This window comes from Trichosurus vulpecula, chromosome 3, assembly GCF_011100635.1.
Source record: "Trichosurus vulpecula isolate mTriVul1 chromosome 3, mTriVul1.pri, whole genome shotgun sequence".
Classification (NCBI taxonomy): domain Eukaryota; kingdom Metazoa; phylum Chordata; class Mammalia; order Diprotodontia; family Phalangeridae; genus Trichosurus; species Trichosurus vulpecula.
In genome coordinates, this window is record NC_050575.1 from 209761199 (window position 1) to 209788729 (window position 27531).

Below are 27531 nucleotides of genomic sequence, written 5' to 3' on the forward strand. Positions count from 1 at the left end.
TCCCAGGGACCTCAGGAGCAATGCTCTTAGACCGGGCGCTGCAGAAAAGGGGCACATGCACATTGGGAGAGGAAGTGCTTCACTGGGAGCTCCCTCCATCAGTTCCAGTTTTTAAAAAAAGGAAAGGGAGTACAAGAAGCAGTGGAAGGAAACAGCAATGATGGTTTTGTCCACATCAGACACCAAATAGCCAATGATAGTCTGGTTCTTTGGGTGGTTCAGGGTAGGGGTGACCTAGAGGAGGAAGAGAGCTGGTATGTGGCCTCCACAACTGTTGGTAGGTAGGGGATCTTCTTCAACTGAGTGTTTGTACCATCCTGACTGTAAAATGTACAGTTTGGGGTTAATATCTGATAAATTGTCTTCCCAAAGCAGTAAGAAGCACAGTAGCGGGTTCTAATTGGCAGGCTCAGGTATTATGGTGGGGGACAGAGAAGGGGATGGATGGGAATATAATGCCTAATGGAGGTCTCGCTATAACATTCGTGAAGTAGATTCTGACTGTCATGGATTTCTGATTTCTCAGCTAATAGCTGACCAAAGTGGATTTTTTTTAATTGATTGTCAAGAGTTTATCAAGTGATAGCCACGAACAACTGTGCTAAGCTCTGAGGATCAAAATACAAAAGTGAGAAAGTCCCTGCCTTCAGAGGGTTTACATTCTATTGGGGGTGGGGTGGGGAAGGAGAGCATACAGCATGTTCACAGAGAAGTAGATTTAGAACATATATAAAATAAAATAAAAATATATAAAATAAACAATGATGGGAGGTGGAGCACCAACAATTAGAGGAGAACAGACTTCCTATAGGATGTGGCATTCAAGCTAAGCTTTGAAGAGAACCAAGAGGTAAGAGCAAAGAAGAAGAACAACCTAAGTATAGGGAACAGCCTGGGCAAAGGCATGGAGGCAGGAGAAGACTGTCATATACAAGAAACAGCAAGAAACTCAGTTTGGCCAGAACATAGCTATGTGAGGAGGACTTGTGTAATCAGCTGTAAAAACAGGATCATAGAGGCCTGGGAGGGATTTTAGAAGCCACGAAGTCCAACCTCCTCATTTTACAGATGAGGACAAAGGCACAGAAAGGCGAAAGGACATTCCCATAATTACAAAGCTAGTAAGTATCTCAGACAGGATTTGAACCCAGGTCTTCCTGACTCAGTCCAGTGCCTTCCCATTATCTGCCTTTTAAGTTGAGGTGTTGAGACTATCTTCTTTCTTTTCAGGCCAGCGTATGCTACTCCTAAAGTGCTAGAAAAAGCAGGCTTAACAATGAAAGATATTGACGTTTTTGAATTTCATGAAGCTTTCTCAGTAAGTCTTTTTAAAGAAATATGATTATATAAAAATTCTAGAAGTGCTAGCATAATTCTCCCTTCCCTTATTTTTGCTTTTAAACAGGGAAGAGGAGTTGGAATTAGATGAACCTATGGATCCTCGTTCACTTTTGGTTTAGAATGAAAAACGACTTAAACATTGGCTTTATGCCAGAGAAAGAGAGAGAGAGAGAGAGAGAGAGAGAGAGAGAGAGAGAGAGAGAGAGAGTGTGTGTGTGTGTGTTAGAGACACCTAGAAGTGATTTGCAAAGTGACTAAAAAGAAAAGTAATAAACTTGTTTGCCCTCTGGGGCCACTAACCCACTGTATTAGAAAAAATTCAGGCAAATGGCCCAAAGGGTGGTGAAAAGCACTTTGGTTGAGAATGCTTCTCAGAACCTTTTATAAGAGCTAAAGTGGAAAACAGAAAAAAATCAGCATCATTACCTTTAAAGTCACTTAAACCCATACCTCACACCATGTTTGGGCTACATTTTGGTTTTAGTAAGATATTTGACATTAAAAACCTATCCCTTGCTAACTTATTTTCCTTCCTAGGGTCAGATTTTGGCTAACTTCAAAGCGATGGATTCAGATTGGTTTGCACAAAACTACATGGGTAGGAAAACCAAGGTAAGTTTTGATATTAAACGTGTTTGAATTTCTAATGCATGTGAATATTGGAGTAGAATTACATGCAAACACCTATTCAATGAGAAATTTTCCATAAATTTAAACATATTTCTCTAAGGCCTTGTCATAGTTACACTTTCAAATTCTTCGGCAAAAGCAAAAAGTCGAATTTGTCATGTTTTGGTTATTTCTGTTTTTACTGATAAAAGGTATTTAACCATTGCATTTCATTAGCTTGATTGTTACCGTAGGGGGTTTTTGCTTTGCAGTAATATCATAGAATCATAGATAAATCTACAGTTAGAACTATACCTTAGAGGTCATCTAATCTAATCTCCTCATTTACAAATGAGCAAACTGAAACCCAGAGAAGCTAAGAGACTTATGTAAGGTCACACAAGTAAATAGTAAGTGATAGACAAGATTCAGACTCTAGGTCTGTGACTCCAAGGTCAGCACTCTTTCCACCATACTCACATGACTGCCAAATGATTGGTGATGCTTCTAGACCCCCCGTGTATTCCATAAATGCTAGGCTTTCCTATTGCTACAAGCCTGGCCAAGCCCCTTTCCCTAAATCTACCTAACGTTACATTTGTCCTTTTGTTTCTATGGGCAATAGGTTGGTGCACCTCCTTTGGAGAAGTTTAATACCTGGGGTGGATCCCTATCTCTTGGACATCCCTTTGGTGCTACTGGTTGTCGTCTGGTTATGGCAGCTGCCAACAGGTTAAGGAAAGACGGTGGGCAGTATGGATTAGTAGCTGCCTGTGCAGCAGGAGGACAGGTGAGTTATACCAATAGCCCAGGTTCCTCCTAACATTCACTTCCTTTTATCAGAAAGGAACTGAAAACAGCACCTTCTGAGGATGGTCAGTGTCATGGGACACCTCTTCCTTTCAATTGTGGCCATTTTGGAAGGCTTTGTTCTCATTAAATAATATTTAGGCAACTGGGAGGTGGAAGAAACCTTTTTTGTCTTCTCTTTCCTCGTAAAATTCATCCTGATCTTATTGGCTATTTCTAAGAAAAGTACCTTGCCCATAAAACTGCTTCAGAAAATGTAGCATTTTTCTAGAAAATTGAACTACATCTTAATTGCTCAACTGGAGAATTAATTAATTAGTTTATGGCTAATTTATTATTGAGTGTGTAAATGCAGAGAAAATTGTTTTGTTGATATATTTCCTGTGCTGTTTTACTGAGTCACTGCAGAGATGTCCTGGCTAGGACCCTATTGTAGTAATAGAACTAAAAAGAAAGTCTCCCTAGACTCCTTGTTTTCCTCCTGGCCTGAAAAGATCTTGTTGTATTTTTCTCACTTACAGTAACCTTCCCTGGACAGTGAGCTGCATTTTAAAAGACTTTAAATTGTTGGATACCCTGTCCCTTGCCTTTAAAAAAAAATCTGTCTGAGGATGATAATAGATTTCTGGTAATTGATAGGCAGCAAATGGCTGTGAATGGTGCATTAAAATAAGAAAGTAAAATTTATTAAAGCATTTAATGTACATTCCTAATGATTCTGAAAGGGGAAATTGCTGACATACCACTGAGTTGGGAACAAAATGATTGAAAAGGTCTTTAAATCTGTATAATTTCACCTAAAAAATCAACTAATACTTACATATAAGACTTAAGGGTTTGCAAAATACTTTCCTTACAACAGGCAGTTTGGGGTAAGTAGTGGCAATATCATCCCCCTTGTGCAGATGAAGAAACTGAGTCCCAGAAAGGCTAAGCATCTTGCCCAAGATCACAAAGTAGTGACAAATGGAAATTTAGACCCAGGTCATCTAGCTCTGAATCTTGTGTTTTTCTACTGTAACATAGCCTCCTGTTCCAAACAATGACAGTAATAGTCACCTTGCCTTTTTCAACATCAGTGCTAACCAAAGGAAATTGTGAGGATAGAACAACAATCCTTTGTGAAAAAACACTCCAGATAGGTTAACCCCCTTGGTAACTGGTCTGTGGTTTTGAGCACCTAATGTATGTTTAGAGCTGTCAGACGATATAAGAAATATAATACATGATTCTTTCCCTCAAGAATCTTACGATGTAGTCAGAGAAACAAGTTATATATGCACATGAAAATGTAAATAACATTACAAATCATGTGAATAAGGGCAGAAAGAATGGTACGGATGTGTGCTGTAGGAGAATCAGAAGTGAGTAAAGACCAGTATGTACTGGAGTGTTCAAAGGAAGGCTGCTTAGAGAAGATGGGGCATAATCTGGGCTTTGAAGGGTGGGCAGATTTCATTTTGGCAAGGTGGGGAAAGAAAAAAAAGAGAAGAGACAAGAAAAGAGATGAGAACAGAACTGTGTGTGGCCTATTTGACTGACACACAAGGCAAACTCTGGCTGGAGAAGAGGGTTTGTGATAAAATAAGATTAAAGGTTAGCTAGGGCTAAGCCAGATGGTGCACTCAGACTAAGAAGTGTGGAGTTTTTCTAATAGGGATTGGGGAACCATTGAAAGCTTTTGAACAGAAGAATGATGTGAAGAAAGGGGTGTTTTAGTTGGATTAATCTGACTGCAGAATGTATTGGAAAGGGGAGGACCTAAGAGCAGAAAAACCAGGCAGTTTGTTGCAATAATATAGTCATGAGCCTTGACTTGGGGTATTGTTAGTGGAGATTTAAAAGAAGGAAAAAGTGAGAGAGGCTGAGAAAGAAATTTGGACAATATTTGGTGATAATTACACATGAATGTCAAGGGAGGAAAAGGAATTAAGATTCCAAGATTTGGAACATAGAAGACTTGAATGATGTTAAAATTAAAAATAGAGAGTGGGGAGAACCTACTAGAAGATGGAGAATTTGTTTTTATACATTTTTTGAGTTTCAGGTGATGGCCTATCCATATGGAAATGCTCAGTAGGGATTTGGAGATGTGCAGCTAGAGCTTGGGAAACAGGTCCAGGGCTAGAGAGATTCATTCACTTCTTATGGTGTGTCCACTATAAGGAAAGTACTGTGTAAGGCACGGTGAGATGCACATTTGGGGGTGTGCATGGAGGAAATATAAAAACCAAAGTGTCACTGAGGGTATAGAGAACAAAGGCGGCTAATGATTATGATTTGGGGAGTATCCACATTTTAGGGGGTGGAAAGAGAGGTGCTAGACAAAGAAAGAATGGTCAAAAAGGTAGGAAGACAGAACCAGATGAGTGGATGATAATGGAGTCCAAAGGAGAGACTTTCTGGAGCAAGAATGGTAATGAGTTATGTCAAATTCTGAAGATGGATTACTGAGGAGGAGGCCTGAGAAGAAGCCATTGAATCCTGTATTGATCTTAAAGACAGTTATTCCAATAGAGCAGTGGTGTCAAAAAACAGATTTTAGTGTTAAGGAACAAACGGGTGGTGAGGCTGTGGAGATAACAGATATAGGCTTTCAGTCCAAGAAGTTTGACAGTGAATGGAAAAGGAGACAAGTAGGCTGGTGGCAGTAGGGTCAAGCAGAGGACTTTCGGTGGCAATTTTTTTTCTTGGACCAGGGTATGAGAGATTGTGACCTGTTCACATCTGAAGGCAGAAGAGGAGTCTATAGTATGGGAGCGATGCAAGATCCAGAAGGAGGTGGAGGGAACAGCAGAGCTGGAGGATTATTTGCCTTGGAGAGCAAGAGGGATACCTCTTCTTTCATAGGAGAGATGATGTGCATTAAGAGAATATCCAGAGAGCACAGATGTTTGGAGGTGGAAAGGAGGGAAGACAGATGAAGGCCCTCATATTTCTAGTTTTCCTAACAACTAGGAAGTGAATCCCTCTGCTTCAAGGGAAGGGTAGATGGACTTGGGGGCTTGCAGAGGACAGAAGGTGGCCTAGGGAATAACCGAGAACTGGAGAGAAGGTTTGCCAGATAGCAATGGGCTCTCAGGTCTGTCAGCTTTTTTGACCTCTGAACTGCAAACCAAAAGCTTTCAGCAGGGGTGGGGAACCTCTGGCCTCGAGGCCACATGTGGCCCTCTAGGCCCTCAAGTGCAGCCCTTTGACTGAATCCAAACTTCACAGAACAAATCTTCACAATAAAAGGATTTGTTCTGTAAAACTTGGGCTCTGTCAAAAGGCTACACCCAAGGACCTAGAAGGCCACATGTGTCCTCAAGGACTCAGATTCCCCACCCCAGCTTTCAGGTTTTATTATGAGATCCACCAAATTTCTTCCAAATGTAAAGCAGAAGCTTTCTTAAAGCCACAGAGGAATCTAGGTGACTAATCTTCAGTCAGTACCAGTCCTCTGGGGCCCTAAGGTCACAGCTCTAGAACTGGAAGGGAGCTCAAGAGGTCACCAGAAGGCCTTTAGTGACCCTGACACTACAGATGGACTGACTGTAAGATTTCTTGCAGCCTAATCTTGAACAACCAACTGCCGTCACATTCCTTAGGTAGAGTTGAGGCTATTCCTTTCCTTTCACTGCCTTTGTTGGCAGCCACGTGGCTCCATGGGTAGAATGCTGGACCCAGAATCAGGAAGACCTGTGTTCAAATCCAGCCTCTGACCCAGGGCAAGTCACTAAACTTCTGCCTACCTCAGTTTCCTCAACTGTAAAATGAGGATAATAATGGCACCTGCCTTCCAAGGTTGTGTGATGCAAATAAAATAATGTTTGTAAAGTGCTTAGCGCAGTGCCTAGCACAGAGTGGGTGCTATATAAAAATGCTAGCTGTTTATTAGTAATGCGTGATTACTGATAATATAGGTGATAGGAATAATAGGAATAACACTTATTACTATTACCTGACAATGCTTCTTTCTTCTTTTCAGGGCCATGCTATGATTGTGGAGGCTTACCCCAAGTAAGAGGACTAGAGAGTCCCTGAAGGATCTGTGGGAGCCCTGGGCTAGGCAAAGTCATCTATACTCATATGCTTCTCTTAGGAAAGCAGGATTTATGGTCTTTCGTTAAATATCTCCAATTAAGCCTCACGAGTGTTCTGAGCTATTTAGTTATCATGGCTTGTAACTCTTTCAAGGATTTCTTAACCTAACAATATAATGCTTCCAAAGAGATCTTTTTCTTTTTAAAATTCTTTTTGTCAGTTTCATTAGAAACTAAATGAGTGGTTGTAATTTTGGGGAATGGATGACTAAGACTTGAAATCATCTATGTTACATTCTCAAAATCTACTCATTCAGAATTTTGTTTTGCTAATAACATACAGGTAAATATGGTTTCATTCTAAATAAAATACAAACCAAGTGCCTAATCTAATTTAATAATGAAAGGATGATGTAAAGTCTAAACTACACTGAGAAACATCAGTAAATGTTTAGATATGGAAACATCACCTCTACTTGCCCACCTTAATAAACTGAAGAAGTATTAGGGATTGGATGCTTTTTTACAGGGTGTGTGTGTGTGTTGGAGTGTGGGTGGGAAGTTCTTGCTAAGGATCATCATGACTCTAGCTAACTTATAGGCAACTCCTATTCATTTAAATCAACCATAAGGATCAGAGGGGTAAACATCAATGGTTTCTTCTGAGTAGTTTGCTTATGGATTTTTAGCCCAAAATAAAAATAATTTTACACTTTAAGACAGAGGTGTGTTGGCCAAATGTTTAATGAAGTGTTGGAAAATCTGAACTTAGACCAATATGCCTTAGATCCTCTGGCCTATTTTTTTAAATTCACCAAAGAAAAAGTGCTCTGAGAAAGGAAACTAACTGCCTTGCTGCCATTTAGTTTGTCTTGTTGAGATTCCAGTGATTTGCAATCAAGATTATCCACAAGGTAGGCTGGATAGAATGGGTCAGGCCCACCACATCCTTTACCCCATGGCCTTGTCAGCATGCTTCTTTCTACATATGAGATTTTAAGGTTGAAAAACATTCTATAAATAGAATAAAAATATAAAAGGAGCAGAAATTGCCATTTTCATTAGGACATATGTCTTCTTCAAAAGTTAGCTTTTGTAGAATTCTACAGTTAAAAAAGAACTTTAAATCCAAGTTCACCAGCCTTGTGTTTATGTAGGAATGTAACAGATGTGTTCCTGGCAGATGTTTGGCTTCCATCTATGGCATGACCTCTGCAGGGAACTCACTCAGGTTAATTATGGGATTTTTTTTTCCCCACAAAATTCTGCTACTTATCAGCTTTAATTATACCTTTCTTGCACAACTAGATATTTGGAATAGTACTTTTATTTGTGCTAAACTTGCTTCACTCAAGGTTCAAAGGGTGGCCCCTCATTCTCATTATCACCTAATGAGTTGACAAGTTTATATTCATGTTCCACATGATTTTATGAGCACATTTCTGGCCCAGAGATCTTCGGTTTGCGTGACAATTGGTCTTAAAATAACTGCTTAAATCGACTGCGTTTTCAGAAACCAGACTTGAGTCTAAGGCAGCAGGGCTGAAATCCCAGCTGAGGACTGTCTAAGAGATAATTAACTTTAGATATGACAGCACCCACCCTGCAGAGCCATGCAAATAGTGTTAGGTTATTTCATTGCTGTAGGTCAGTGGCTGTCAAACTGAAATAGAAATGTGGGCCACTGAACTGTACATAAACATCCCTGCAGACCACATATTGAACTAGAAAACCACATATTAATGTTATCTATGTTCTGCTGTATTTTTATTTAATTTGTTAAATATTTCCCAATTACATTTTAACTTTGTTCAGGCTGCTGGCTTCATGTTTGACACCTCTGCTATAGCTGCTATAGGGTTAGTAAGTGGTTTTTCAGTTTCAGGTGGTTAGTATCTTTGTTTTACGCTAGCTTTTCAAGACCTCTAAAATAATTTTCAATACCCTTTGAATTATCTTAATCATCTAAGTTGTAGAACTAAAAGCCCTAGTGTAGGGGTCAAGTGCCTTTTATCTATTGGGCTGCATGATGGAAGGTATATAAAATGGGTCAAGTAGAAAATAGTGCTGGAATTGCTTTAAAGGTTTGCACTGGTTACACATGATTATTGGGGGAAAAGAATGGGAGTATATATACCCAGATGTACACAATAGAAATCTATTATTGTTTCCAAACTGAGGGTTAAAAGTGGTAGGGCTGACTGTTAGGACTGGATGGATGACTAGATTGTCAACAGGACAGGTAGGAACAGAGGGGCGTATAAGATGGCATCCTCCATTTGCAAGATGTTCTAATCCATGTGCAGATTATTTCTGGGGCCCCATTTCTGGAGCTTCTCAGCAGATCGTTAAGAGTTCTAAATAAATTTCCCTGGGGAAAAAAGTTTCCCCTAACAATAAAATCTCTTGTTTATATGAGAGGACAAGATTATTCTGGATTATCCCCCACCTTGCCCCTTTCTACATGTCATTCTACAAAATGCTTCTTCCAGAACACTGGTATTTTAAGTTTTTGGAATCCACAATCCTTCTGCACTTCATGGATTATGGCTCCCTTATATCTGAGAATCCACGAGGATTAAAAAGAAAATCATGTCAATCTCTAGAGAAGAAAGTATATATAATGTCGGAGGAGGTCTTCTCCTTTGTTACAAGGGAAAGAGTCCTTGTAGTGCCTGGTGCCTTTTATTCATTGGGATGCATGATGGAGGACAAATAAAGGGAGTCAAATAAAAATTGTGATTTTACTGGAGAGGTTTGCACTGGTTACATATAATTTTTTTTGGTGGTGGTGGTGGAGGAGGGGAGAAGAATTGGAGTGTATATACTCAGTCACACATAATATAAGTCTACTAATCCACATATTGGTTTCAAACTATGGAGGGGTGGAGCAATAAGGAAAGAGATCATCCATCAATAAAACTTTTTAAAGAAGTTGTGCCAGTCCCACATCGGGATCCAACTTTGTCTTGTCCTCTTTTGAGTTTTTCATAATTTCACGCTTAATACTCTAAAATAGTTACTCTTCATACTTCCTATAGATTATAAGTTATGCTCATAAAATTTCTTGAATTGGTTCCTGTTCTTCAATTTATATATCTATTTAATACATGAAACATTTATAAATCTTCAATTTTTAAAAAGAGGTCTAAAGGCAAGTTTCAAGTTGCTGATTTCATTTTGTTGAAACTGCAAAAAGATAGTAAATCAAGTTTTGCCACATGTACAGCCAGATCTCTTCAAAACTGGAATAGAAAAAAAAAAATTCAGCTCACTAGCTATTTGGTGAAAAGACTGAAGCCATTTTGCTAACAATTTACATATATCATATCTAGATAGTTGTATCAGCTAAAATAGACAGCAGAAGCTTAAATGTTTTTGGACTTTATGGCAGTCTGTTTACTAAGGCTTTGTATCAATCCATGAAATACTAATGTGGAAAGCTTCTGAGGGTGGCTCATTGTAACGGAAGCTTTCCTGAAAGCTTCTTTCCAGACTCTTCCTGCTCTCAGAAGTTGAGGGCATGTTTTACAGGTAGTCTAGGCAGATTCCCCAGGAATTAGTGCCCCCACCCCTTTTTAAAAGTTCACTGTTATGTATCTTCATTTTGTGTTTCCCATCAGTAGAACATAATCACCTTGAGAACAGGGGCTAAATATCTCGTTTTTCTCGAGCATAAAGCCTGACACACCATAGGAATTTAATGAATGCTTGTTGATAGCTTGACTTTAGAGAAAATGAACCTTCCCCCCTCTCCTTTCAGAGGTGGAGGACTAACGTTGTGGAATAGTATATATACACACACACACACACATACACATACACACACATATATACTGTCAGACACTGTTGCTGGACTGTTTTTTTTTTCCTTCTGTTTTCAGTCATTTTCAGTTGTGTCTGATACCAAAGTGGTTTGTCATTACCTTCTCCAACTCATTTTACAGATGAGGAAACTGAGGCAAACAGGGTTAAGTGACTTGCCCAGGGTCACCCAGCTAGTAAGTGTCTGAGGCAATATTTGAACTCAGGAAGATGTCTTCCTAACTCCAGGCCCTCTGGGTTCCAGTTTACCTCTGATACAGATGGGCTGTGTGACTAGACAATTCTCTTAGCAGGTGTAATTCTGCACCTACTTGGTAGGAAGGGTTTGTTCATCCAAAGTTCCTCATATCAATGAAAGGACAGGTCTAATCCTGAGATTAATTTTCTATTTTTATGTTATATTTTATTTCTGAATATATCCCTCCTACTCTCCCCTAATCAGTGAGCTATCCCTTTTAACAAAGATTAAAAAAGAAAGGGCAGCGAGGTGGCACAGTAGATAGAGGGTTGGGCTTGGAATCAGGAAGATTCATTTTCCTGAATTCAAACTTGGCCTCAGACACTTATTAGGTGTGTGTGTGATCCTGGGCAAGTCACTTAACCCTGCCTTCCTCAGTTCCTCATCTGTGAAATGAGCTGGAGAAGGAAATGGCAAACCACTCTAGAATCTTTGCCAAGAAAACCCCAAATGGGGTCACGGAGAGTCAGACATGACTGAAATATCTGAACAAAAAAAAAAAGGTAATTTTGCTTAGGACCTCACAAGATAATTTGTGGAAGCCATGAGGCTTTTGTAACATGAGGAAGGATTTTTAGAAGGAATTCATGTCCTAGCCAAATGATCCCACTGTCTTCTCCCAAGACAAGAGTTGAAGGTGCCCTAGAGTCACCAGCAGCCTGAATGCTGTGATTGGCCCAGTCATTCTTCTGTAGAACTAGTCACCCAGGAGGGGCCTGTGTTCTCTGCATAAAGGTTTTTTGCCCCTCAGGTGTGAACGCTGACGTGGCTCCTGAAGAGAGCCACATTTGTTCAAGCTGCAAAGTTCCTCTCTATCCCCAAACCACTTTTCCGACAGCCCTTGTCTTATGTAGTCCCCAAGAAAGAGTTTAATTCATACCCAGCGTTCTCCATTCTTCATTTGCTGGATTCCAAGTCACTCATGGCATTTGTGGCCTGCTGTGGAGCAAAGGAACCCAGTTACTGAGAGAGGTTTGCCTAGTTAGCCATCCCCATACACTGAGTCTGTGTGTCTACCTTCTTTTTCTTTTGCTGCAGAGGTCCCTAGAGCAGTGTTCTCAAGCACATCTAGAATAATTGACATCTTTTCTGTAGTTTGCAAAGCCTTGTGCACACCTATATACCTGTGTGTGCCTATACCACCTACTTGCCTCAAAGGATAGCTGGGAAGAAAGAGGGCCAGAAGGGTGATGTGAACCTGAGCCGTAATCAGGAATCCAGACTCTCGAATCTTCACCTTACTCTTTGGACTATAAGTGGAATCTTATGTACTTGAATTTTAAAAAAGAAGATTTGTGATTTGCGGGGTAGGTTTCGATACTCTCTTTCCCATGCAGATCCCAATCCTTCTGTGCCATAGTGATATTTTTGTAAATTGTGACCAAAAGCACCAACCACCTGGTGGTCAGCCTTCTGTGGGTGATCCTCCTCACCCTTAGGCTGGTTCTTACCTGAAGCCTTTCCACATTTAGTTGGACCTACCAGAGTTGGTCCAGGGTCTGTTCCTCCAGGAAGCATCAAAGTGGTACTTAATAGGGTTAAGGCCTGGACTAGTGATTTCACTGGTATAGGGAACTCTCAGATGAGGAAACTATTATAATTCATACAGGTTGGCACCTTCTCTGCCTCTTCCAGATTGTTTCCCAGAACACTGGGAGACTGAATGATTTGTCCAGGCTCACCCAGCCACTATATGTCAGAAGCCAGACTTGAACCCAGGTTCCTGGCTCTGAGGCTAGCTGACCCTCCACCAAGCCACACTGCTTATTCTTCTCCCCCCCCCCCCGCTTTATTTGATGCAACCAGAGTTAAGTGACTTGCCCAGGATCACACAGCTAGTATCTGATGCCACATTTGAACTCAGGTCCTGATTTCAGGGCCAGTGCACACTGATTCTTTACATGTGTGTTAAATAAAGCAATCACTTCAAAAGAAGTATCCTAAACCTAGCCCATAGAATTAGAATTTAGGCCCTAACTCTACCTCCTGGCTTATCTAGGGACCGTCTGTGCTGGAGAAGGGATGCTGCCGACTCACCAGGGAGACGCTGGAGACAGCAGGAAGAACACAGCAGAAGTGTTTGAGCAATGCTTCTTGTACCTGCAAAGGAAATAGAAGTACGTGCTGGTAGGACTGGCATGTCCTTATGGCCCAGAGCCAGGTCTAGAAGGGTGGGCAAGCACTCTCACCTTCTTATCCATAAGACAGCCGAAGAGTAGGATAAAGACCCCCTGAGAGTAGAGACAAGGAAAAATGCACTGGTGAGGACCCTCCTGTTAGGAAGAGGGTCTGAATGCAAAATTTGCTCAGTGAGCAAAATTGCCAACTACTCCTCTTGCCGCTGTGTTTGGAAAGCCTGTCATTTTGTCTTTCTCTGGTTATCCTCCCATACACCTAACACCTCTGTCCCACCTGCCTAAATCATATCCTAAGACTCCTCCACTGGAATATTTGTCTAGGAAATTACTGGCAACTTCATAGTCTTTATTTTGAATGTTGTTATATTCATGTACTTTCTTCAGTACTTTACAAGAGATTCACAGGTGTGGATCTCCAGTAATGCAGATGACAACCCCTCCACGCCTTAGCGTCATGAGTTGCTGTGACCAAAATAATTCAGAACCTGGTGTCCGACTTTGTAGTGATTTAGCTAAGCTCACCTTCATATGACAGTCTGTCTCCTGAAATGTATTGGAAACCTTTCCAGCATGAGCTCTGGGCACCCTCACATTCTGCCTCAGATGCTTACTACATATGTGATCTTCAGCAAATCACTTTGAGTCTCAGTGTCCTCATCTATAAAATGTGGGGGCTGGGCTAGATAGCCTGAGGCCCCTTACAGCTTTAGCTCTATGATCCTATAACAGATTATCCTATGATTCACCCCACTACGAGTCACTGGAGTAGATGTTTAGTGAAAGCGTATTTATGTAGAGCATAGCAAAAGTTTGAAGTACTGACAATTTTAGGGGGTCCAGAAATTGTCTTCTTTGGTATCTGGAACTGATTAAATGTTAATGCAAATGTTAATCATTATCTCGTTTACCCCTTCCTCAACATCTCTGGGAAAGGGATTATTATTCTTGCTCTTTTATAGGTAAGGAAAGTGATTCAAAGGAGAGAAGGAACCAGCCTTGACCACAATAAATCTGGGAATAGAGCCCGGTTGTAATGAGTCCTAGGACTCTGCCCTTATGGCAGGCTCCCTAGAGAGTACCATCTCAGGGACAGCCATGTCAGTGGTCCTGAAAATTAGAACCTCAGAACTTGGAGCTCCTTGGGAATCTTACCAGGTAGGGGAAAGTAGAGAAGAAGGACACAGGTTAAAACTAAAGCTAGAAAGCTGACTAGTGCCAAGTAAATGGGCCATGGGAAAATAGTTGCTATTAACTAGTTAAGCATCACTTTGCCAAGTGGTCACAGGTGATGAGAATAATAAGGACTTTGTCACCTACCTGGGTGCTATTAAGAATGGTGAACAGGTAGTGAGGGATGTTGCTGCCTCTGTCCAAAGTGGCCAAGCCCAGTAACCAAGTCAGACCGAAGATGGGCATAAGGATAAACAGTGCCTTGATCACACCTAGAAGAGCCTGCCGCTTCTCAGTCTGGGGCCCCTCGGACAATGAGGGCCTCAGCAGTTTCACCACAGCCATCGCCAGCACCAGCCCGTTCACCCCTACAATGACTAACACTGGCCCCATAAAAGTATAGATTGCCCCACTCTTCCCATCCAGCCAGCATCCATCCTCCCACAAATATTGTCCTTGAGGGAGGTACAGGCCCAATGTTGTACCCACGAACCCCAATGGGCACAGGTAGCCCAAGACAAACATAATGGGCAGTACATAGCGTTTAGACAATTGGTGAAAGACGAAGAGGAGCTGATGAGCTAGCACCAGGGCGTGGGCTAGCATCCAGAAGAAAGCAGCTAAATAGAAAAAATGGCAAAGGAAGGTGGCAGGTAGGCAAAGTGGGCTGTGGGGGCCTAGGGACAACAGTGACTCCCCAAGGAAGAGGGTGTCAGCGACAAGCAGGCAGAGTACCACATTGAGTAAGGCCACATGCCGAAAGTAAGATATCTTATTCCGGACCACCGTCCTCCATACAACTCTGTATACTCCCAGGCATAATAGCAGCGCCAATATTGAGGCCCCCAAACCCACCTGGGTCAGCAATGTCAAAGTCAGGTTATCTGGGACAGAATGGGGGGACATAAGCACGGAAAAGGAGGTTAAATGCAAGCAGATACACTGAGTGGTGCTGCTGGTGTTACCCACCCTAGTCTCACAGCCCTCCTTCGACCAGGCACCTGCACCCTGGAAGAGGTTGTGGTCCCAGAAGACACAAGTGGGAATACCTTCTGTACCCCCAAAATCCATAATGATCTCCACCTTCCTTACAGTCTGATTACCATCTTTGATGGAGTTGGAGAGAACCAAGCCAGGAGTGGCATTGAGTAAGTCCCTTAACCCTTTCCCATAGTTCATGGGTAGGATATGGCCCAATTTACTCAGTACTATGCTGGTGATACTGATATTGCCAGTCTTCCAAGGCAATTGAGCCAGTGCATGGTGTGAGATTTTTGCCCTGATAGGGGGATGAGTGGAAAAGGAGATACTATAGTCCTCTGGCGTCATAGGTCCAAGAAGCTGGGTCTGTAGCTGCACATTGGGCAAGGTGAGATAGAAGGGGTAGTCATTGGAACACAGGCTTTGACCCAGGCTCTCCACAGCCTGCAGGATTGCTGAACTCACCGAGGGCATCCGGGCCTGGGCTGGGGCCCAAATAGAATTGGGATCCAACTCCAAGAGGTCATTTGTGGCCTTCAGAAAATCCTGCAGCCATCCAACACAGAAATTAGCCCCAGTTGGAGAGAGCCCATGGACTCAGCCAGGAGTGTACTTTGCTTGGCTCCCTCTCCCCAGAGAAAATCAAAAAGAGAAAGAAGAGCAGATGTGTGAAAGAGGAAGTCAGCTATCCAGCAAGCTACACAAGGCATTTACTGACATACTCTGGCTATAGAGTGTACTTCCAAGTTCCATCTACAGGCTAAACAACCCATTGCCTGACATCCTTTGTATCACCTTCAAAGGGTCTCTCTTAGGAGCAGCTAGGTGGCAGGCACAGTGAGTAGAGCACCAGCCCTGGAGTCAGGAGGACCTGAGTTCAAATCCAGCCTTAGACACTCAACACACTCACTAGCTGTGTGACCTTGGGCAAGTCACTTAATCCCAATTGCCCTACCTCCCCCCGTCCAAAAAACCAAACCAAAACAAAACAAAAAAAAAGGGTCTCTCTTCTGCTCCCTCCCCCCCTGACATATCCTAGAGTTTGTGGAATCAGTAATTATGCACAGGAGTCAGTGGTGTAGGTCAACATTGGCATGAATATGCACAAATGGGGGGAAGAGTGTCTATGTATCCACGTGTGATATAGACGTATTTGCATGTTCTTATGTGGTATATGTTTCATAGATTCTGTCTGATTTTATACCATGTATGCATGTGCCATGAGTATGTATGATCAGCTGGACAATTCCTGACATGTATGTATTTCCCTGCTTTTTAAATGGGGATCTATGCGTCTCCATTTGACCCTGTATGATTACAATTATACATGCATGTATGCTGGCATGTGTGAATAAATTTACACATATGTGTTTATGTGTTTGTTAGGATTCATGTTCATGTGTCTGTACATGGAAATGAATACCTAGGTATCTTTGTTTCTGTGCACATGTGGCCGAGACTTCAGCCCTCCTAGCTCTCAACCAACTCTACCTCTCCAGAGCATCATGTTCCCATCCCAGGCTCCAAGGCACTGTTGCAGGTGTGTTGCAAGGAATGGACAGGCCAGAAGACAAACATAGGTTACTAGGAAGAACTAGTATCCACCAGTCCAAGGGCTTGCCTGAGAGGGCAGAGATTCCCAGGAGGAGGCCAAAAAAAGACTATATAGCATTTCTCCCACCTTCTACCCCCTTGGTGCTGTGACTCCTGAGATTGTACTCACCTCCAAGGTCTTGCGGTTAAGTTCTGTCCTGGCCCTGGTCACCACCTGGGCCAAGATGTTCACAGTATCCACCAGTGCTAATAAGTCAGAGGGAGAACTCACAGCTGCTACCTGCTTCTGCAACTGTTTCACGAGCTGTGGCACCTTCCCCTTTGGCTTACCTTGGCCTGCCAATAACAGCTGCATCAGAAAGAAGGAAAGGGGCATCAGGGGAAGGGGGAGAAAACACTGGACAAGGGCCTTGGCATAAAGGCTCTGAAAACAAGTTCCCTAGGTTCTATGCCTCTCTCCCTGCATAGTTGCACACCTCCTGACTCAGGACGTGAATTTAGCTTAGGACATAAGTTCTGCAGCATTAAAAGTGCTTCAAAAGCTTCACCTGGGCTGTGCGAAACATGGCCACTAGCCTCATGTCAGTGCAGCTGTTCTTGATGGGTCCCCAGATGCCTTTGGCCCCACAGTGCCTCTCAACCATTCCTATCCTGTTCATAGGACATGGGATCTGGGCCACGTATCCAGCTTTAGTGACGGTCCAGTCACCACCCAAAGAGTCCTGGGGACAAGTAGTATCTCGATCTAAAGGGATAAACACAACACATTCAGTGGTTTTACAGGAGCTCTTCTTGGTGGAGAAATTTCCTACGATCGGGTCTAAGTCTGAATCCTATCAAACAGGGAGTATCTTTGAGCAATTCTAAGTCTGTCTCTGCTCTAGGACAGAGCAGACAGACCTAGGTCTATCTGGCGATAAGGAAGACCTAGAATCCTCCCAGGCAGAGGTTGCTATTCTTCAGGCACTAGGTAAGCAGGACAGATCCTAGACAAGACTGCCTACCCTGAATTATGGTGATGAAGATAGGGACCAATAAGAATCTGGGCAAGATCTTCCTACCCCGGATAATGGAGACGGAGATAGGGATGCTCACAGGGTCCAATCCAGGGCTCTGCAGCTTACAGGTATAGTTGGTATCATTCTCAGGGCAGCTTGACACAGCAAGAGTGAGACACTGTGTCTCAGAGGTCCTGGACAAGACTGTCGGAGAACAGGAAGAGAAAGGAACTCTGTCACTAGAATTTGGCATGAATGCCAACCTCTCCAGGACCTGGGTAGAACTATAAGCTTAGAGATAGAAGAGATAGTAGAGGCCACCTAGTCCAATCTCCTCATTTTATGGATGAGGAAAATTGATCTGATAGAAGTGACTTATCCAGTGTCACAGAGCTAATAAGCATAAGGAGCAGGAATGAACCTGGGTCTTCCCTAGATTCAAGTCCAGTGATCTCTTCTCTCATTACACCATGGCATCTCCATATACATGTGTGAGGTATGCTAAGGGTATGCATACAGAAGGGAGAAAGTTGATGGACCAGTGATGGAGTGGATACAATCATTCTGGAAAACAATTCGGAATTATGTGAGAAAAGTTGCCAAACTCTTCATACCCTTTGATCCAACAATCCCACCACTGGGCATGTACACCCTCAGAAGTCAATGATTTAAAAAAAAAAGTCCCGTATCAGTGAAAATATTCCTAGCAGGACTCTTTATAGTAGCAAACAAAAACGGGAAACAAAGTGGGTTTCTGTCCTTTGGGGGATGATTGAGCAAACCGTGATATAAAAATAAGATGGAATAGCATTGTGTAATAAGAAACAATGAAGATAAGGAGTTTCAAATGATAGTGAAACATGAGAAGTCTTGTATGAACTCGTGCAGAGCCTGGTAAGCAAGAGCCAGAAGGTGTGTGTGTGGGGGGTGCGGTGGGTGTATGGATAGATGTCTGCGTAGTACACACACACACACACACACACACACACACAATGGTCATAATAGTGAAAAAGAAAAAAATGTAAAAAGACACTTATACGTGGGATAAATGCAATGGGTGATATTGAATCCAAAGGGCAGGTGAGTACAGATACCAACAGTGTCCAACATGGAGAGACACAGCTGTAGTGGTCTGTCTTGCTTGGTTCATTTTCTTTGTTACAAGGGAAGATATTTAATTTAATTTGCAAGGAATCCTTATGACGTCCTTCCATCTTAGCAAGGAAAAGCCAGTTAATACTTGTCATCAGGGTCACAAAAGATGAAAGCGGTCAGTCAAATTTCAAGCTTTTTCTCTCCATCTCCCCCCAGTTTGCTCAAACAGAGCACAACTAACAACCAATTTTTATAGAGCACCATATATAGAAATAGAGTGAGAGTCACAGAAGGGACTATATCCCCCCAACCCCAGCCCCCACATCCCCTCACACCTGTGGTACTAGATGGATATGGAGGGCTCCAGGAGGCAGCATAGGCCAGATTTGTGCTGGGGAAGCAGCATCTTAACTGGAAGCCGGAGAAGGCATTGCAGGAAATAGAGAGCTGCTTTGGATGTGGAAGCACGTCATTGGCCTGCAGGGGCACTTCCACCAGCTTACGCAGCTCCCACGGGAATCCCCGGGACACAAAGCGGCATGCATACCAGCCTGTGGACACACGTACCAGCCTGTGGGCACACACTGACTCTCCCAAACTTCCTTCAATTACTTCTGGCCTTGCCAGTTTGTAGCACACACCCTGGTAGCTTAGAACTCCTCCCTCCCTTTTCCCTACCCCTTTACCCCATTCTCCTGCTGTGGGATCCTAGTGTTGGCCCAGAGGATGGAAACTTGGACTGGAAAAAGAATGATGAAATGCACCGGTTGTTGTTCAGTCTTTCTTTTTTCAGTTGTGTCCCACTCTTCATGACCCCATTTGGGGTTTTCTTGGCAGAGATACTGGATTGCCATTTCCTTCTCCAGCTCATTTTACAGATGAGGAAACTGAGGCAAACAGGGTTAAGTGACTTGCCCAGAGTCACATAGCTAGTAAGTGTCTGAGGCCAGATTTGAACTCAGGAAGTTGAGTTTTCCTGTCTCCAGGCTCAGTGCTCTAACCACTGCACCACCTAGCTGTTCCAATTGGTTTGGCTTAACTGTATTTCTTTGTTACAAGGAAGGGGTCATAGGGTCAGGGATAAGTATGGGGGAGAGAGGGGCATAAATGGGAAATTACTTGTTCAAGTATAACAAGACTTATTATGGAATTTAACACAATCCACAGTAGATATGAGGTATATAATGATTGTTGATTTTTTTTTGGAGGGGGGAAGGCGGGGCAATTGAGGTTAAGTGACTTGCCCAAGGTCACACAGCTAGTAAGTGTGTCAAGTGTCTGAGGCTGGATTTGAACTCAGGTCCTCCTGACTCCAGGACCTATGTTCTACTCACTGGGCCACCTAGCTGCCCCTGTTGATTTTTCTGAAAAGAAATTTTAGCAAGAAAGAATTGTAAGATTATAAAACTGAAGACTGAGTAGTCCTTTAGAGGGCATTCCCTTTTCCATAAACAGGAATCTGATATGGAGATCTAATATCTTTTGTTATTGTTATTGTTCGGTTGTCTCAGTCCTGTCTGACTCTTCGTGACACCATTTTGAGGTTTCCTTGCCAAAGCTGCTGGAGCGGTTTGTCATTTCCTTCTCCAGCTCATTTTACACATGAGGAAACTGAGGCAAACAGGGTGAAGTGACTTGCCCAGGTCACACAGCTAGTATCTGAGGCCAGATTTGAACTTGGGAAAATGAGTCCTCCTGATTCCAAACCCAGTGCTCTATCTACTGTACCACCTAGCTGCTCTTTTAATATCTTTAGGATAATAATAATAATAGTTTACATTTACATAGCACTTTAAACTTGCAAAGTATTTTATATAGGATATTCATTTCATTGACAAAATCCTATGAAGAACTATGCAAAAATTATTATACCCATTTCACAAGAGAAGAAACTAAGGCTCGGAGATTAAGTGATTTGTTCAAAGTAATATGGTGGTAGATCTAGGATTAGGATCATAAGGTTGTTGATTCAGAGCTGGAAGGGATCCTGGAGGTCACCTAGTTTACCGCCAACCCCTCCCCCCCACCCCACTGTATTTTATAGATGAAGAAATAGCCCAAGTATACAGGTAATGAGTGGCAGAGACATGATTCATACCCAGGCCCTCTGACTCCAGCTCTGGCAGACCTTCCACTGCACCATGTGGCTTCTTGCCATAGGATTCAGAGCTGGAAGGAACCTCAGAGATCATCTAATCCCAGACCCTCATTTTACAGATGAGGAAATGAAGTGGCTTGTCCAAGGTCACATAGCTAAAAAATATCAGGGCTGGGATTTCCCCCAATACCAGAATGACTAGAACCCTAGGTCCAGGGTTCCTTTCTATCTTCTCTCCTTGCCCCTTCACTAGCCTCCCTGAATGCCTTTCATATTGTTAACAAATTTAACTACCAAATAATAGGAAGCTTTCTTGTTCCAGTTTCAGCTCCCTTTTTCTTGCTTTGTCCTCAGATGAAACAGAGATCATCTTTCCCACAATCTCCATGTATTTATCCTCCGTGTCCTTGTACATACTTTCTGCCTTCCCTCTTTGCTTTCAAGCCTCCTGGCTCAATAATCAGGACAAGGAAGAAAAGCAGTAGGAAGAAAAGAAGGAGGAAGCTACCTGCCCAATCTTGGGAGACATTAGTGATGGTGAGGACAGCCTGGTCCTTCATGGCAGTAAAGGACACCTGAGTTCCAGATTGCAGCATCACTGGGGTCTCGTTCTTCACTGACTGCAGGTACCAGCTCAGCTGCGTGGCCTCGTGGCTAAGGAGCATGACCAAGGTCAGGTTGCTGCCAGGACTAGGCAGTGCTGGGTTCAGGCTCAGGTTCGCAGGGACTAGTGAAGAAGCCAAAACAGAAGAAAGTCAGGAGGAAAAGATGAGATCCTCAGAGTAAACTTGGTGCTTCTGCTACTGCTTCTCCACTGTCAATCAATCAATCCGCAAAGCTTTTATTTAAGTATCTTTTCTGTATCAGGCATTGGAAATACAAAGAAAAAAATGAAATAGCCCCTGCCTTTTAGGATACAACAGCCTATTTTCCAGAGCCTTCTAGCCAAGGTTCTACCAAATAAATAATCAGGGTGGTTTTTTTTTCTTTTCTGAAGGGTCTGAAGACAAAAGGAGGGAGGAAAAGAGTCTATACTGGACACTCAAAGCCACCTCACTCTCCCTTACTCTCTAGGGCTTTTCACCTGTCCTCAACCGACTTGATGGGCACCATGCTGAGTGTTCAGGATTTGGAACCACTATGGTTTGTATTTCCCACCTCCCCTCTTGTCCCTTTCTAATGAGTGTTCTGGTCAACTTTGGCTTACTCTCTCTGATCTGGACTCCAACTATGTTGGCCTGCTCCCTCCCTCCAAAGGAAGGGAATTTGACTGGCTTGTACAAAGTCAAGGTTCCCATTTTGCTGTTCTTTCAGCAGTCCCTAGGAGTTCAGAAAAAAGATGCCTGCGCAAGTCTGGGTAAATCTCTTCGTTCTGATGAATTCCCTGCGTGTGACTGGGTGTGGCTGAGTTTCCAGAGCCCCATCAAAGCCACCTTGTAGCTTTAGTGATAAGGAATAAGTTATAAGGAATATTGAGTGCTGTGAAGTTTCCTCCTCTTGAAAGGATGGGGAATAACAGGCCTGTGGAGATTCCCATCCTGTCCATTTCTGCCCATTGGTCTCATGACTTTAAGCCATAAGCTCAGGATCTGCGTTTACAAGGAAATTTGTAAAGTACTACCATCCTGACCCTGTCTCCTTAGAAGGGCTAGTCCAGGGGTGGGGAACCTGCAGCCTCGAGGCCACATGTGGCCCTCTAGGTCCTCAAGTGTGGCCTTTTGAATGTTCTGTGAAATCTGGATTCAGTAAAAGGGCTGCACTTGAGGACCTAGAGGGCCACATGTGGCCTTGAGGTCCCAGATTCCCCACCCCTGGACTAGAATCTTCTGTTATTTCCAAGAGTCTGGGAACTTCAAAAGGCTTATGAGGATGAAAGATTCAGATCAGGTTAGAGGAAATGAGCTTGCTACACTGATTCAGAGGAATGAGGAGGGAGGCTACCCAAGCAGAGTCATCTGGTGTTATACCTGCTATTCCCTTTTGGTGTTGGCCTGGATTAGCTCTGTGCTGGCTCTTCAGGGTTTAAAACCTCTACGGTCTCTTTCTCATCTCCCACCTTGCCCCTTTGGCATAAATGTTCTGACCAACTCTATCTTACTCTGTCAGTCAATAAGCATTTACTAAGCAATTACTGTATGCTAAGCACTGGGTATACAAATAGAAAAGAAAGTCAGCCCCTGGCCTCAAGGAGCTTACATTGTCTGATCATAACTTGGGCCATCCCTCCGATGGAAGGTGGCTTAACTGGCCTGCCCAATGCCGTACCATTGACGTGGCCACAGATCCTCATCATGGTCAGTCACTTAGTCATAATCAATACCAGACCCTCCTCACCAGGTGGCAGCAACTGGCAGTACCCAATGTTAGGATGATGGAGGATGATACAGTTACAGGGGTAGAAAGACGAGTCATCGCAGGGATTGTGGCAGATGCTGGCATTCCATCCATGCCCGGGTAGACAGGAACATTTGAAGCCCTCACCATGTTTTGCAGCGCACTCTGTAGAAGGCAGGAAATAGGTAAATAGACCAAGAAAACCAAGGCCCAACCACCATCTTATGGCCAAGAGCCAGATGCTGAGAGCTACTCAGAAAGAGCGCCCAAGTCACCGATAATAGGGTCATTCACAACCAAACAAGTATTGGCTACTTATTAAGAGAGCAGCTGAAGGTATGACTGTACATAGCATTACAGAGGAAGCCAAGGTCCAAGAGTGGGCATGACCCCTAAATCATACATAGCAGGAAAGGGTAGGTAAAGGATGTGGTCTGGGTTTGAACCAGCATCTAGGAAGGATACTACCTGCAATGCTCTCTTTCCTCATCTCTAACTCACAAAATCCCTGAGGAGACTCAGTTCAGGCTACCATCAGGAAAGACCTTGTGTCTTTCCTGATCCGTTCCCCCCTCTCCTTCCCCATACCTTTGTAATCACTTCTCCCAGGCCCCATTTTGTATAAATTTATTTCTTGTGTACACTTTGTCCTCCTTCCCCCAAAACCTTCCAGTAAAATATGAGCTCTTTGAGGGCAGGGACTGTCAATTTCTTTCTTTGCTTCCCTAGAGCCTAGAGCAGGCCCTGACTCACAGTAAACACTTCACTATTGCTTAGTGAACTGAATTGAAGATTGGGGGTGAAGGGAATGGGGAAATAGGGAAGCTCATGCTTACTCTGAAGAAAATAAAAGCACTTACTTGGTCCGTGTCTTCACAAGTAGTCCTAGCCTCGTTCTCCTAGGGATTGATTGTCCCCAGCATGTTAGCTGAGCTGGCTTCATGAGGACTGAGGAGTATGGCTGCCAGCTGCCCACTCCACCTCTTAACCCCCCTCCCAAAAAAGGCACTGAGAATTGAGAGGTAGAGAGCAGTGCCCCACCTCCTTCTTACCTGTGGTGAGACTGATGGCAATGAGATGTCTTAGGGATGGGGGAAGAGCTGGGTTACTAAAGGAGGATGGGGCCCAGGTCTTTTCTAAGACTTCCATTTGCACATAGGCAGTAAAGAGAGTTGTTTCTAGAAGAATAAAGGTGGTTATAGAATCCAGGTTGCAGAATGACAGTTGTCTCTGACCTGACTACTTTCTTAATTCCAACACTTATCTACAAGGATTTGGTACCAGTGGCAACTGGGGCTTTATTCCTCTGCCCTAGGAGTCAACCAGATAGATATTTCTTTCTGTGTCTATCCATGGTCCCATCTCTTGCTCCCTCCCTTTGCTCAAACTGAGGTCCCCTTGGGATCAGCTCACCAGCTCCTTGCCCTGGTTGGTAGGTGGGCCACCTGGTTTGTCTCTCTGTTGCTGGACTCCAGGTTTCCTGGAACAGAGCACAGAGGAGAACTCTAAGAAGTCAGGGTTTCCCCTGGGACCTAAATAGTCTCCTGCTCTGTCCCAGGGACTTCCCCCTTCTCAGGCTTCCTTCCTGGTTCCATTTCCTCAAGTTTTCTTCCTCCTGGGACTTTTCTAGTGTCCTCTCTTGGCCTGGAAATGGTTGTGAGTAGAAGACAAGATTAGTTGAAGTGATGCCAACCTTCATCTGGAAGGAGGGATTATGCAAATTTGGGAAAGTCAACACACTTTGGTTAGTCCCTTCCTGCATTTACATATTTCTGGGCCTCCAAGTTGGTCTTACTTGGCTAGATTCCAGGAGTTTCGGCCTCCCAGGGAAGAAGCTGGATAGAGTCTGGGGAACTGACCAGCCTGGTACCTGCTAAGATCTGTCTGCCAGATAGATAGAACAGAAACTCCTGGAGGGCAGAGACTATTGCATTTGATTTTTGTAACTCAGCACTAAGCACAGTGCCTGGCAGATAGTAGGCATTTAATAAATGTTTGTTGATTGTCAAGGGTCAGCAAGGAGGAGAGACCTTTCCATTATAAGTCGAACTTCTAGCCTACCTTCCCTCTTGCATTATTTCTTCCTGTTTAAGGAAAAAAAATATGTATTTCACACCCATCCACAAAATAAATATTCAGATATACAAACAAGTACAAGTCTCCAAAGAGAATGTATGTGTTATTGTAAACTTCTATTATTTACAATCTGTTTTTTTTAAAGCATATTAATTTGAACAAGGTAGTAAGGCAACAGTAACAAAACCATCCTGTTTGTTTCTGTAACCCCCTGGGGAGCAGGTAGAATACTGGACTAAGGTTCCAATCTTGAATAACATACTGTCTAGCTGTGACACCCTGGATAAGTCAGTATCTGCATCTGTGAAATGGGGAATAACACCTACCTCACTGGGTTATTCTGAGGATCAAATGAAGTTATGCTTTGCAAACCTTAAAGCCCTGACTACATAAATTTAAGTGATTAATTACCACTAATTCCTTTCTTGATCTAAACTCACTTTTCTCCTTTCCTTCACCTCCCCAGCTGGCTGCCCTTCTTATATATACCTTTATACCTCCTATTCATCCCCCCACCCCTCACCACACATTGTCTTTCTAGGGAAGACCTGGCAGTTTTTCTTCAGACTCAACTACTTTTCCAATGGGCTCCCTCCCTTCTGTCATATTTATTCTAGAGAATATACGGTTTCTTCTGATGACATTTAGGGGTAAAGAGCAGAAAAATGAAAGAAGTATTTTACTAACAATGTAGAAGTGATTCATACTACTTGTCAGGTTTTAAATATCTCAGCTCTGACACCTTTAAGCTGGGTCACCTTGGATAAGTCATTTTATTTCTCTTGACCAGTTTCGTCCTGTGTAAAATGAGTAGGTGGGATTAGATGATTTAGCTCTTAGGTCCCTATCAGCTCTAAATCTGAAAATCTCAAGTGATATTTTATTTCTTTCTCAATACACTAGAAAAGGAGACAGGATCTAAAATATAGGATAAACCTCTTTATCTACAAGTAGATATAGATATTTAGGCAGACAGATGGATAGATAGACAGACAGACAAATAGGATGTCTGGGAATCCTACACCAAACCTGGTCTCTGCTTATATGATACTTCTTCTCTAGTAACATTTTTTTTTCATTCCCTACCCACCCAAGCCCTACTTCCCTCTCCCCAAAGCACAGTTTGCTGACTTCCAATACTTCTTCTTCACAATCTGCTTCCACAGACAATGCCATTCTTTCTAGTCCCTCTTTTTCTCCTCAGGACAAGGGTAGAAAGAAGCTCCCCCAAACTCTCATTGACACTCACAGTTTGAGATGCTCTGACCTCCAGGGAGCACATCAGATGGAAGTTCATGGCCAGAAGCAGCAGGCTAGCCATCAGGGTAGCAATGGGACAGATGGCAGTGGAATGGCTAAGAGGATTTCTGCTGTTGGTTGTCTTATGAAAATTTCCATCATGGGCTGGCAAGCGGTCAAGGGCATCGATAGGCTGGGAGTGGACGATGAAAGAATGGAAAGGAGCAGGGATGGGGCTTAGAAAGGGAAGTGCCACACTCCACAAATGTATCCAGTCAAATGGATGGGGGGAGGAAGTGATCTACTATTCCCATCTGAAGCCCATGGACACAAGTTGAGAGGTCTGAAACAGCTTCCTTCTAGGACTTGGAAGAGCTACATTCAGTTCAATTCAACTCAATTCAATGTTTATTAAATGCCCCTTACATTCCAGACACTGTGTTAGACAGTTAGGATAGTTTGTACCCATCTGTTGAGGTCAGGGAACCATATGTTGAGGGTTTAGGGGTGCTCGGGACCCCAAAATACTGACATGCCAGGTCCTGCCAAATGAATTTGACCCAAGCCTTCTTACAACCAAAGAAAAACAAAGTTTATTAAAGATTCACCATAATAGGTAGAGAGCATTTGTGACGCTAATGCCAGAGGGCTAGATTGAACCTTGAGCCTTGTAAGCAGGCTAGATAGAATCTGAGCCCCTTCATGGAGGCAAGATGGTTCTTATATACAGAAAAGAATGTGGGAGGGATAGAGTAGTCTGTCAAGTAGTCTGGGGTGACTAGAGGAGGAGTTTAGGGAGGGTGTTGAGGAGGACTCTAAGGAGGATCTTGATGGGGTGACTAGAGGTCATACTCCAGGAGCCAAGAGAATGGGATTTTGATAGGATCAAGGGTGGGAAGAAGCCAGAGACAATTTGGAGGTAACAGAGATTCGGGCCTAGCTATAATGGAAGGCTTATGGCTTCAGGCTAAGGCCAGATCAAGAGGGAAGATTCAAGGAG

The 27531-nt window shown here is 43.2% G+C and overlaps 2 protein-coding genes across 3 annotated transcripts in view; one reads left to right on the plus strand and one right to left on the minus strand.

The window, feature by feature from the left end:
• The window catches only part of HADHB (hydroxyacyl-CoA dehydrogenase trifunctional multienzyme complex subunit beta), a 42077-nt gene extending 34574 nt beyond the window's left edge, over window positions 1-7503 (plus strand). For both annotated transcript variants that reach the window (XM_036749560.1, XM_036749559.1), the window contains exons 13-16: window positions 1231-1318; window positions 1879-1953; window positions 2576-2740; window positions 6731-7503. In XM_036749560.1, coding sequence (XP_036605455.1) covers window positions 1231-1318; window positions 1879-1953; window positions 2576-2740; window positions 6731-6766 — 364 coding nt within the window. In that variant the 3' untranslated portion in view covers window positions 6767-7503. The remainder of the gene's footprint in view (window positions 1-1230; window positions 1319-1878; window positions 1954-2575; window positions 2741-6730) is intronic.
• A 4242-nt stretch (window positions 7504-11745) lies between these two features.
• Window positions 11746-24365, minus strand: ADGRF3 (adhesion G protein-coupled receptor F3). The gene is made up of 11 exons (XM_036752987.1): window positions 24269-24365; window positions 23217-23381; window positions 21391-21609; window positions 19120-19335; window positions 17753-17893; window positions 17240-17436; window positions 16861-17040; window positions 14304-15683; window positions 13038-13079; window positions 12886-12948; window positions 11746-11787 (listed from the first exon to the last, which is right to left on the minus strand). The coding sequence occupies exons 1-11, from the start codon at window positions 24363-24365 to the stop codon at window positions 11746-11748; spliced, it is 2742 nt and encodes a 913-aa protein (XP_036608882.1).
• Between the last annotated feature and the right edge of the window lie 3166 nt (window positions 24366-27531).

Coding starts and splice junctions, on each gene's coding strand:
- ADGRF3 (XM_036752987.1), bottom strand. CDS start 24,365: ATGGAAGTCTTAGAAAAGACCTGGGCCCCATCCTCCTTTAGTAACCCA. Junction 17,437..17,752: donor CTCCGTCTCCATTATCCGGG/GTAGGAAGATCT, acceptor TTATCCCTTTAG/ATCGAGATACTACTTGTCCC. Junction 13,080..14,303: donor CCATTCTTAATAGCACCCAG/GTAGGTGACAAA, acceptor CTCTACTCTCAG/GGGGTCTTTATCCTACTCTT.